This window comes from Ornithodoros turicata, chromosome 9 (genome assembly GCF_037126465.1).
Source record: "Ornithodoros turicata isolate Travis chromosome 9, ASM3712646v1, whole genome shotgun sequence".
Classification (NCBI taxonomy): Eukaryota; Metazoa; Arthropoda; class Arachnida; order Ixodida; family Argasidae; genus Ornithodoros; species Ornithodoros turicata.
This window is the reverse complement of record NC_088209.1, coordinates 36,769,157-36,781,596: the sequence shown is the minus strand read 5'-3', so window position 1 is coordinate 36,781,596 and position 12,440 is coordinate 36,769,157. Positions and strand designations below refer to the sequence as shown.

At 46.9% G+C, this 12,440-nt stretch overlaps 1 protein-coding gene across 1 annotated transcript in view; it reads right to left on the bottom strand.

Moving 5' to 3' along the window:
* Positions 1-10,653, bottom strand: part of LOC135369474 (RYamide receptor-like) — a 34,137-nt gene extending 23,484 nt beyond the window's left edge. Inside the window, exon 1 of the mRNA XM_064603059.1 lies at positions 9,835-10,653. Coding sequence (XP_064459129.1) covers positions 9,835-10,653 — 819 coding nt within the window. The remainder of the gene's footprint in view (positions 1-9,834) is intronic.
* Between the last annotated feature and the right edge of the window lie 1,787 nt (positions 10,654-12,440).

Here is a 12,440-nt window from a genome sequence, read left to right as displayed (position 1 = left end):
GCTATGTTCTTCTGAATTGTTTTCCAACTCCCTACTCTACAGGGCGAAGTTTACACATTTTGACCGCGTTGTGAAAATAGACGATGACGTTTCTGCCGCTTCAAACTTTGCTGACTGATTGTCATTTACCTGAAGTTTTGTCGATATATATATATATATATATCCCGAGCGATGCGCAGCTACCCAGAGCTGACGAGCCGCAAACACGGCGAAACACGTGTCCTCTGGTGCTGTCGCATCGTTCCATGAGTATCTGTTTCACTGCGTGCAGCCATAGAAGCCATCTTAATATGTAATTTTGAATTTTGAATGAATGCAGGAAAAAAAGCCATTAAATAAACAAATAGATGACACTAGGCGTGTTTGAAATTCAAAATTACACATTAAGATGGCTTCTATGGCTGCACGCAGTGAAACAGATACTCATGGGACGATGCGACAGCACCAGAGGACACGTGTTTCGCCGTGTTTGCGGCTCGTCAGCTCTGGGTAGCTGCGCATCGTTCGGAATTGGCAAACCAGGGGTCACTCAGCGAGCGATCTACACCTGGGAGGGTGACTGAGCACTCCTCAATGCCACAGTGCAAGCCAGTGAAGGTATAATGCAGGGAAAAAAGCCATTAGATAAACAAGTAGATGACACTAGACGTGTTTGTTATTAATAATAAACACGTCTAGTGTCATCTACTTCTTTATTTAATGGCTTTTTTTCCCTGCGTATTTTTTTTTTTTTCAAATGCTGTCACTTTGTAGAAAAAAGTCACAAGTAAAGCAAGTGCCTACCCCCATGCATTTCTTATGGCCTATACCGTCTGCAAACCGCCATGTCTTCCCGTGTCGCTCACATTCCCACGTATAGGTGGCGCCGTCTCTTCTAGGCTAGGTGGCGCAAGCTACCGCCCGCTCCAAAGGAAAAAGCCACGACAGTATCCATCCATCCATCCATCCATCCATCTGGTCTTTGGTTGTTTCCTATGTTTTCGTTTTGCTTCGCGTGCAGGCAGCGCCACCTATACGTGGTGATGTGAACGTGAAGTAGGCGGAGGAAAAATGGCGCCTCTCCAACTACCTATAGAGGCGCTCGCGTCGTCCTCAAGATGGCGCAGAAAAGAATGATTGCCGCTAAACAAATTGCCCTGCTTCATGCCTTCTTCCACGAGACACGCTTCAAAAATTGTCCAAATAACATAACTCGCGCGTGGTTTCCTGCTGTCTTCGTTGTTTTCGTTCACGCCGCTCCTTTGATAGTATCTTTTTCCTCTTCCTCTTCCCGACATTGAATATTCTTCTCCGCAGTAGTTTTGCACCGCGAAATCGAGCAGTTCTGTTGCTGTTTGAGTTCTGTAAGCGGGGACACTCCACCACACACGAAGGGAAGTTGCGACAGTTTCGGGTCAGCGCGAAATATACCTGTCGTCTGCTGTTACTGTCATTCATTGAGTGCTTCTGCTGGGGTCCGCTAGGTGGCGAGCAGCCTGCTGGAGAGGCGATATTCGCCTCCCCAGCAGGCTGCTCGCCATAGGAAATGTATGGGGTGACAACTTGATTTGCTTCCAACTTTTTTTTTCTTCTACGAAGTGATAGCATTGGGGAAAAATATCGATAAGACTTCTGGCAAATGACTATCAGTCTGCAAAGTCTGAAGCGCCAGAGACATTATCTTGTCTTCTTACGGCCCGCTCGAAATGTGTAACCTTTGTTAAATTCACCATGTAAGATATAGCTCTAGCACTATGTTGTTGTGCAAAGTTTTTCTTCTGTTCTTTTTGGAAAGGCAACCAAACCCGAGCTGAGCTCCCGGAGGACACGCTAGCTTACAACAGCAACGTACGAAATATTGTTTTACTTTCGGCCTCACCCAGGCTTCGATGTATGATGCTCTGCTGCCACAATTTCGCGCATGAATGCTTCTTGGGGAGTTTGGGGTCCAAAAATAAATTATAACGACCAGCCCATAAAGTGCGAAAATAAGTCATTTCCAAGCTCCGCCTTATAAGCAGAGACGGCTGGATGGTTCAGTGATCAATACAAGCGCAAACTTTTCCTAGAGCAACAATCTAAGTTCTTGGAGCGGGAAAGTGATTGAAAGTGAGATAGCAACAATAACGAATTTTCTCATAATTCTCTTTGCCAATTTGCATAAACGAAACTGGCGGCGTGGTACGAAGTTGCCGGTGGCATGCTTTTTCTAGTTTTGGTTAGTGCCTGGCCTATTTTTGCGTCTCGTAGACTTTCCGTGTTTGGAGAATGCTATCCTATACCGACCAATTCGGAATGGGTCCTAACGGTCGTTATCGTTATTTTGTTACGTCCGCGCTCTCCAAACAGCACGCGAAAACCGCTTTAGTAGGCTAGCATTTTCAATATAAACGTTATGATTGGTGGATTGGCGGATGACCAGCGGCATGGCCGAGCAGGTTAAGGCTTCCCGTTCGTTCGTGGGAGCCAAGGTCGTGCCGAAGACTGGGAGGTGGTGGGTTCGAATCCTACCACCGGCTGTGCTGTCTGAGGTTTTCCCTGGGTTTTCCGAAGACTTCCCAGACGAATGTCGGCACAATTTCCCCTGAAGTCGGCCCAGGACGCATACTAACCCCCTATCGCCCACTCCTTCCTGCTGTCCTCTCTCCATCTGTCCACATCTGTACGCCGCTCATAGCAACAGTTGCTTCGCGGCGCTAACACGGAACTAAAACAAAATGGCGTGTGCAAACTCGCGCGTGTGGGCTCGTGACAAATCTCGGTGAAGCGATATGTATGTTTATCGACCGTAACGGAATAGCGAAGAGTTAAAAAAAAAAGTGAATGAAAACAATTATCTCTTTCTCTTTCTTTCGCTTTCACTCTCTCGCTCTCTTTCTCAAGAAACGCGATGATACGGTACGGCCTCGGATTGGTCCCGTCAAACGATCTCCGGCGATGATTGGACAAATCGTTTGAGGACCACCAATGGGAGCAAACTCAGCATGATGGTCAGCCTTCTTGAGAAGGATGGGGAGAGGGAAAGCGCCAATTGCGGTCTCTTTCGCTCTTCAATCACGAAGGACGCAGCGGATGAATCCTGTTCCTTATGTATCGGTTTCAAAGTAACGCCATCTTTCATTCGTCGTGGCGAAATTTTTGGAACCTTAGTGCTCCTTTAAGCATCGGGCCCCAGTTTCGTTGAAATTAGCCAGGTTGAAATTCGCCTGCAAAAAATTCTCATCTGATGTGGGGTAATGATAGTGAAAGAGAGAGAGAGAGAAACTGCATTATGTTCCCCTGAAAGCTTTTCTATAGGGCTACATGCCATCCATCGCCTACCAAAAGTACGTGGAACTCGAAATCCTGTAATTTGGGTCCGGATACAGTGACATTCCCTGAGATTGCCTCTATGGCCTTCGTCGCCTTTGCGCCAAAAAGACCCCAATCAATCAATCTGAGATTGCCAGATGATAACGGACGAACATGAAGTTGTCGTTCTCGTCCCTCAATCTCAAGGAATGTCACCGTGTCCAGATTATCAGCAGCTCGCTTGCATCTCATTTTTATGTTCAACCGGATCCAGATTTCTTCGTAGATCGTAAATAAGGTTTAACATTCCACAAACATCTCTTTCAGGTCACCGTCGGCTACAGTGTGTCCGTACCCACCATCTAAACAGTGCGTCAACGGTGTCCGAATTCTGTGGTAAGCACTACACTCTTAAAAATGAACTTCACCGCATAGCACGCTCCTAGCCAACCATTATCTCGAATGATATCGTTATCTGCCCTGATTTGTTGAAAACAGGGGGCGTACGCCTTTTCTGTGACAATTATGAACAGCATAAGTGTCACAGAAATGGCGTACGCCCCCCGTTTTCAACAAATCAGGGCAGATAATGATATCATTCGAGATAATGGTTGGCTAGGAGCGTGCTATGCGGTGAAGTTCATTTTTAAGAGTGTAGAAAGTTATTTACTGCTCGCTGCTCAGCCTAAGTCAATGCACTTTGTGCACGAAGAGTAAGAAAGCGCTTAAACCAAGCACTACAGGGGTACGTTTAACGAGTGAGCTGCACGTCGTCAGGGCAACCGAACGCAATAATTCCAGACTTCCTCTTGCCATCGCTACAGCCCGCAGCGGCTCCTGCGGTATATCCCGGTATAGCCATGTATCCTAACCAGGAAAGCTAGCTAATTAGGATAGGTAATGAAATGTTCTATTATTCATCCTGAATCCTTTCTCCCCAGTGTTGTATAAGGCAGACGTTCTGTCATTAGTTGGGGATTTGCATTGGTGGGGTTTAGCAACTTGCTTCCCAAGGAAGAGGGCTTTGTTACACGATTGGCGCACCACTTCATCTCATTGTCTCGCTTGACCGCGAACAGAGCATTAAAGGGACACCAAAGCGCAAAAATTTCTCCTCGTGTCATGAAATGTTCCCTTACATCGACCGAGAGTTACCGTTGACCATTACCTCGAAAGATGTCGTTCCTTTTGTATTGCTGTCAAAGTCCCATTTTGTCCCTTTTACGTGGTCGTGCGACCTCCGTCTTTATTTCGCCAACGTGCACGAGAGGAGGATTCTGACAATTTTTTTTGTGTGTGTGTACAGCTAGCACCAGGGTTAGCTTGAACGCCATTCCGGCTTGCGGACCCTAGTGGTACTCGGTAGAAATAACGTCAGAGGGTGTTCTGGGTCATCTCATTTCAGTCAGAGGGGTGATCATCGTTATGAAGGGGATGCTTTCTGCTAGGCAAAGCATGGTGCCTCTCTTCCTGCTTCCCATGCTGGAGCTGTGTTCAAGTTAACTTTGAAGTGAGCCGTACTATGTACTTCTCTATATCTCTCTATATCACCATGTTACACCCTGCGTTCAACGGGGTATAGAAGGTAATAGAGAGATAGACTGGCGGCCATATTTGAAGCCACCCTGGATGGCGCGCCATGTTGACCTCACCCTGCCTTGTTTGCAAATGGCGGACATTAGGGACTCGATCATGCGGTCTTTGCGCGCGTACCCTTGCGTGGCATTTATTGGTTCCGTAACGCCGCCAACAATTTTTCCGGAGCCTACAGATGAGATACTATATGATAGTCACATAACCAAACAATGTGGTAGCGTGATGTATGAACAAAAGACCGCCAGAGAAATCAGTGAGGCCGAAAGACAGCGGAGTTTGGAACGTCTTGTGTCAGCAACCCTGTCTTTGGCGCCGTCCGCTAACCCGCTTTATACAGCGAATTCAGCTGATTGTTTTTGTGCAGAAAAAGTTGCACTGGCTCGAGCGTGCATCTCCCACGGCCGCTTCAACCCAACTTGCGTTGCGCACTCGCGTTTCATTGGTCCTTCGGTTTGCTCTTCGTTCGTTTTTGCCTTGACAGAAGGAGTGCGAGAGAGAAAGGAGAGGGGTCGCCTGCTGGCATCAAAGCTTGGATCCTCGCCGAGGCGGTTGCACACTGTATTCCCTCTCTATTCTCGTTGCTTGCGCCCGGCTTGAGTCTGAAATATTAAGGCGTCCCTCTCGGCTAAGCTGACGCAAAAGAAAAACAATGGCGCAGGAAGTAAACGCGGATCAAAGGAGACGATGTCGTGTGATGTGATAGAAAAAGAGAAAACTGGGGATTTAAAAAGGAGAATAAATATTGTCAGAGGTATTGATTTTTCTACCGCTTCATGAGATTACTGTCGTGTGAAGGATCTTTATTCTGTGAGTTATCACAAAAGTGAACGAAGAGCGAAATGCAATTTATCGCCCATCTTCTGAGGCGTCGCCGAAAAGTTTCCAAGGCCAACGCCAAAAATCTAGATTCACGAAACAGATTTCGCTCAAATGGAACAATTCTCCCGGGCGTTGCGCGATATTGAAAATGTATGGGGTGTCGCATCTATAGGCTGGAATGTGTTGCGCAATTTTCATTCCATTTTCCCTCTGGCTGCTCTGTCGTAGCGCTACGTCAACAATGGAAATAGACAAATAGAAAATAGACACAAATAGAAATAGACAGTTGGAGCAGAGCGTGGAATAAGTACGCGTATAAGTAAGCGGTCCACTGCGTATATATCGACGCTTTCTCAATCTAGCAACATAGAACCAGGAGCATATAGGATATATTATCCCGTAAGAAAACGCTCGCATAAGTGTTTTATCGGGGTTGCATAAAAGTTACTCGTCGTAAATATACGTATCGATTTGTTTTATTAACGGTCTGGAGCCCATTCCCCTTACACTTTTAACGCGTAAACGTCTGTATGTTCGGTTGGTAGCCAGGTCAAAATTTACGATGCAACGAAATTATGCCGAATTTCATGACGCGATAACTCGGTGAGTAATAAACCGATAGCAACCGAACGGCTAAATCCTACACGTGTAAGACTCTGGCTAACAAGTTCATTGCGGCGGCTGGCGTAATCTCCGGGTGTGGTGGACGCGTGCGAGAGAGACAGAAATATAGGGGTACGCGTTCCTTGCGGGTAGTTTACCTCGCGAACGCGGGAAGCTAGTATATACGCCGATCTAGGTGTCATTGGAAAGCGCTTGAGAAGTTCTAGCGATATCGGCTTCAAGTCCTATAACCAAAAATTTTATAAATTTGCAAAGTTTAAATGTCAAAATGTTTTCAAAGAGAAACGATGAGAAGGAAGGGGGCAGAGAGAGAGAGAAATACATGATGACGATGATATGGGGATGACTTCCGCTCATTGAGCGGAATGCTACCCCATTGCTACTGGGGGAAAATGAGAAGATGGTGATGAGGATGATGCTGACGACGCTGACAGGGTTTTAGAGAGAGTCGATCAGGCCGGTAGTTTGCAGGAATTTGATGAAGGGTCGTAAGACAGACATCTGCTTTCGTGTGTCCCATGGTCCCAAAATGAGTCTGAGGTCAAGGGGTCGGCTGTCAATCCGCGCAAGGTCGTTTGCCAACAAGTGACGCTCCCTCCTATAGGTGGCACATGCGATGATCACATGGTCCGCGGGAAGGGGACAGAATTCTTGTCATTAAATGCACTTCTTCAGTTGTTCTGCATCGGGGATACACGCATGTTTTCAAACAGAAACGATGAGAAGGAAGGGGACTGAATTCTTGTCATTAAATGCACTTCTTCAGTTGTTCTCTATCGGGGATACACGCATGTTTTCAAACAGAAACGATGAGAAGGAAGGGGACTGAATTCTTGTCATTAAATGCACTTCTTCAGTTGTTCTCTATCGGGGATACACGCATGTTTTCAAACAGAAACGATGAGAAGGAAGGGGACTGAATTCTTGTCATTAAATGCACTTCTTCAGTTATTCCGAATTCAATTATTCAGAATGTTGGCATAGATGAAACTAAAATATAATGAGAGTCGAAGAAAACCGCGATCAGAAGAAAGGGTGGCTTGAGAGGAACCAAAAAAAAAAAAAAAAGCCCCCAAAGCCGAGTACTAAGCGGCCGAGAGAGTTACGGGGGCGCCGAAGAAGATTAGCGTCGGAGGCAAATAGGCGGCGGGAGGAGAACGAGTCTGGAGATAAGTGATTAAAGATCGAGACGTTTCATGCAAAACATTACGGATCGGACACGACTGTTCAAAATCGTGTAGCGCCGTAAGGAATCATTCACCTTATATGTCTTGTCTCGGAGATTTCGGTGGATGTGTGATGTGATGTGATGTGATGTGAATAAAGAAAAAAATGGGGATGTAAGTTTCGACGAAGTCAAACTGGCTACCCCAGTACACTTAATACAGAAAGTTCAATCTGATGATGAGATGATGAAAACGCAAAAGGATGATGTCCAGAGACGAACAGAGATGATAATTGAGTTCAACATGTAGGTCAAAAGTTCAAGAGCTGCGCCCAAGTTAGAGTAAAGTGGCGGAATCACCGGGGGCACACACAGGACACATCACACATTCACCGTGTCATAGGATGTCCATAAGCCCGGTTGCATGCAAAAAGTCTTCAAGTGCCCTTAGCGCCTTGTCGGACGAAGGAGGACCTAATAGTTTCGTGATGTCGAAGGCTCGGGAGTCCAAACGAGAGAGGCTTGTCTCTAATGCCCTTCGAGCATCGACGTACTTCTGACACCTGAGAAGGATGTGTTCAACATCCTCTACAACGCCACACTCACTACAGTTCGGAGAGTCTCGCTTTCCGATTTTGAAGAGGAGACGTGCGCTGTACGGTACATTGAGCCGTAGCCTATGTAGGACAGTTGTCGTTTGTCGCGTAAAGGAAGGTGGTACTCGAAAGCGTAACCCTGGGTCGACCTTATACAGAAGCGAATCCCGAGCCGATCCTGTTAACCAGGAGGTATTGCACATTCGTTGTTTGAACTCGTTCAGCATTCGCCCCGCGTCACCCTTGGTGAAATAAATGGGCAACACCTGGGCGCGCCTTAGTTGAAGAGCCCGGCGTGCAGCAGCGTCCACAGCCTCGTTACCTGCAATGCCACAGTGGCTAGGGATCCACTGCATTTGGATGTCATGACCTTTTAAAACTGCTGCATGGTGTGCGTGTAAGACATCTTGTGCTGGTGTCGCCAGAGATCCCGTAGTAAACATGGTAGCTAGGGTCTGTAACGCACATTTTGAGTCGCTATAGATGGTCCAGCGAGCAGCTGAAGATTGTGAGTTGATGAAACTTATTGCCAAGAGGACTCCATAAAGTTCAGCGGCCGTTGCAGAGGTGACGTGAGACAGCCGCACCGCTCTCTCAATATTCGCCTCCGGGATAACAAATGCACACGAGGAGCCGGATGATGTCGCAGAGGCATCCGTGAAAATCTGCATCCTGCCTGCGGAGCTGTTTAGTAGCTCAAGACTGAACTGACGAAGAACATGCGTTGGTATATCCTTCTTTCCCGGGAGTCCAGGCACACTAGTTCTTACGTCAGGAGGGTGCAGGACCCATGTTGGGATATCTGGTAATGCATGTGGCTTGTGTTTCGGAATAAGACCACGTTGTGTCTGGATTTCGGTGGAATCTAAGCAGTGTTGTATAGCCGTTACCGAAATATGGTATCGCGATACCGATACTGGTTACTGGAGTAAAAGGGATCGATATACCGATACCGATACTTCTTTTCTAAAGTAACGGAGTACCGCTACCGTCACTAGAAAAAGTAACGCGATCCGCACGCCGATACCGAAAAAAGTATCGATTACTGTAACTGCGTTACTTGTAAAGGCGTTACTTACGTACTAGACTGATTCTAAGCGCATAACGAGGATAGATTTTGTTACGAAACTTTTCTACTTACTACTCTTACTACCATACTGTTTAGAAGACGATGAAAAAAGAAAAATTATTTCCTGCTTCATTCACTCTTATATGATCGCTCGCAAAATAAAGACTCCCCAACCGAGAATTTTAGTCTCATTAAGGGCTAGAAAAATGTATTTCAGATACATATCCAACTGTATTTCGTCTATACATTGAGCAGTCTACCTCCCAACATGGCAGGGTACTAAAGTTAGCGACGAATTTTTTACCGCGTTTAAACATCACCAGATATCGTTCATGCGATCTCTCTCCCCCCCCCCCCCCCCACCGTTTACCTTCTGCACGGTTTTTCATCAGCTAAAGGGTTTGTCGACAAGACCTGCCAAGATTTTTCAAGCTAGGCGCAAGCTGTGCAAGGTTTCAAGCTATAGGTACAAGCTACATAACGCGTAACAAAGGTGGTAGCATAATCCCCCGTGGAGCGAATATAGTTAGAGAAACACGGATAGAGGGCGTGCGGCCACCTTAAGACATCTGCAGAGTTTAAAACATGCTGCCTTTATCGGTATCGCATCATGTTTAGACTTACTTTTGCGGTTGCTATACTCGATTTGTCATAACAAGTTACTCATTCGGTTACTATTGCGTTCGTATTCTTACCTTTCGCTTGTTTCTGAGTATGTTGGCATCCCTCACGATCTCTGTGTTGCCCGGCGCTCGGGACCTCCTCAGTCTTCTCAGGATTTTCCCGTACGTGTAACAGACCGCAATGAGCGGGAGAAAATATTGCACACACACAAGTCCGTGATTGTACACTTTCCACGCGAACGGGTCCCACAATGCATTGTGGCAGAACGGTCGGTCCACGTTGCCCGTATCTCCGTCCCTGATCATTGTCACCCTCAACGCTGCAGCATTGGGGGAGGCCGCCACGCAAGACACTATCCATATCAACAGAATGAGCATCTTCGCATTGAGTTTCGTGCAAGTCCGTGCCTTGAGGGGTGACATCACAGCACGATACCTATCCACAGCGATGGCAACGAGAGTAAAGATCGAGACGCTCACAGACAGCACTTGTACGTAAGGACAAAACGGGCACATGAAGTTCGGCAACAGCCAGCGCTGAAGAAGGGCGGCCTGGAACTGAAACGGAATCGCAAACGCACCGATGATAATATCGGCGACCGCCAAGTTGGCGATGAAGTAGTTAGTTACCGTTTGCATCCTCCTAGACGACGCGACGATATAAAGCACCATCATGTTACCCACAACGGACAATAGAGACACTGTACCATAGCAGAACGACAAGATGATGATAACATCCAACGGAACTTCGTAAAGGTCATCGTGTCTAAAGCCGGGTTCGTCCACAACGTTTCCGTGATGGTGACGGCTGAAGTTCGTGTCATTTGACGTTGGCCACGTGTCGTTCTCTGTATCGTTTATGTATCCGAGGAAGATCACTAGACGATCCATTATTGAAGTCTTTAAACCTCTTCAAGCGACGAGAAACGACAAAGAAACGGCGTTTGTATCCGAAGGTGCTCGATACGATCGCGGCAGTGGTTGGTACTTTGGTGAGTTAACGGCTGCAAAGTTCTGTGAGCGCCTCGAGGGCGGTGCGTCCGTGCAGCAGCGCGCATGGCGATCGAATGCGTCTTCACTGAAACTGCTTTGAGCCTCGCGGCTGATTCGCAACCGCGTTGGTTTGCGACGCTGGCGCTGTGCGCGGGGTCGTCGGCTTCGTCGCAAAGAGAGCGGAAAGCAATCTGTTCTCGATCTGTTCTTTTTTTTTTTTTTGCACGTCCCCGTATTCTTTGCATCTTGGTAGGTTTATTCGAGAATGAGGAACGCCCTTTTCGATTCCTAACATTCTGGCATTAGCAAGATAAGCTACTGCAAGTTGCATGTAGTTGCATTGCGTGACGTACAGACATTGCTTAGAAATGTTGTTTGTTACTTAAGGTAGAAGAACAGTGAGGCTAATGTCACCATGCATGCATTGTCGTCCTGTTAAGTTGAAAATAATAAATAAGAAAAGCACAAGAGCTAGGAAGCACTGGCTTTGTATCCATGGTTCCGGCGGTGTGTGTGTGGGGGGGGGGGGGAGGTCCCTGTAGCTAACAAGGTTAGGCAATAGACCTCTCCCTGTTTGTAAACAAATGACGTCATAGTGTTCTACAGCGCCACCAATTTGGTAGAGTTGAACTACGCTCGAAGCTAGAGGCGAACAAAGTCGCGCCTGAAAGCCACGGTCTTGAGGGGATTACGATGGTCCCTGAAAGGGACGCGACCTTCGGTCCTACTTTTCTTTCAATAGGGGGCAGCGAACAAGTGTCCATTCGTGGAATTCAGCCCTCCCCTTCAGATTCGTTTCGGTTTCAGTCTGTATACGAACCTCATGATGACGTTTCTCGGGTAGAGGTTTATAGAGTAAGCGCCGTGAAAATTTTTCGCTGTAGAATTTAGCACAAAACTCTTCCAGTGCACTTTTTACTATTTCACTTTTTAAAACTTGACATTTTTCCATACAATTTGAAAGTATACAACTTTTGAAATGCCACAACAGAAATTACCAGGTCATGTGTGTAGGATTTAACTAAGTACACACATTATTCTCTTAATGCCTTGTCACCTGGCTATTGAAGGGCAGTCGCTTTTAGAGAGTGCTTAATTCTGGACGGTGAGTGGTGTATGTTGTGGCCTGTCTTCCCGATCCGCCGAATCTCAATTGGCCGAATTCTTTGAAGACTGCATGGGAGGCCCCCTCAGGTTACCCGTAATCACTTGACCCGAAAGCATGGGCATCCCAACTGGCCGAATGGCTCGAAAGGTCAGTCTTCAGTTGACCGAATAGATAAGCGTTTGTTCAATAGGGCAAGACCTAGCGGTACGAAGATTACCGGTCCAGTCTCCGGCACCGTCTCGCTCATCTAGGCTCCCGAGAGCTGTGTTACTTGGCCCTATACTCAGCACGCTAAAGTCACGTCTGCGCGCTGACACGATTCCTTCGAGAATATAAACTCTTGGGCAGCCTCTGACACCTCCTATATGACCGGCTGCACAACGATTAGTGATGGAGCTGTGTTTTCCTGTATTTCTCAGTAATGTTGCGTCTGTGCTGATTTATCTTCCATTTGTTTGTTTGTTTGCTTGTGAGAATAGTAAGCCTACATCATGGCTAACCTTTCCCTTTCCTTCTTTTTTTCTATCAGCATTAACCATACCCCCCCTACACGCACACGCGCACACACACACACACA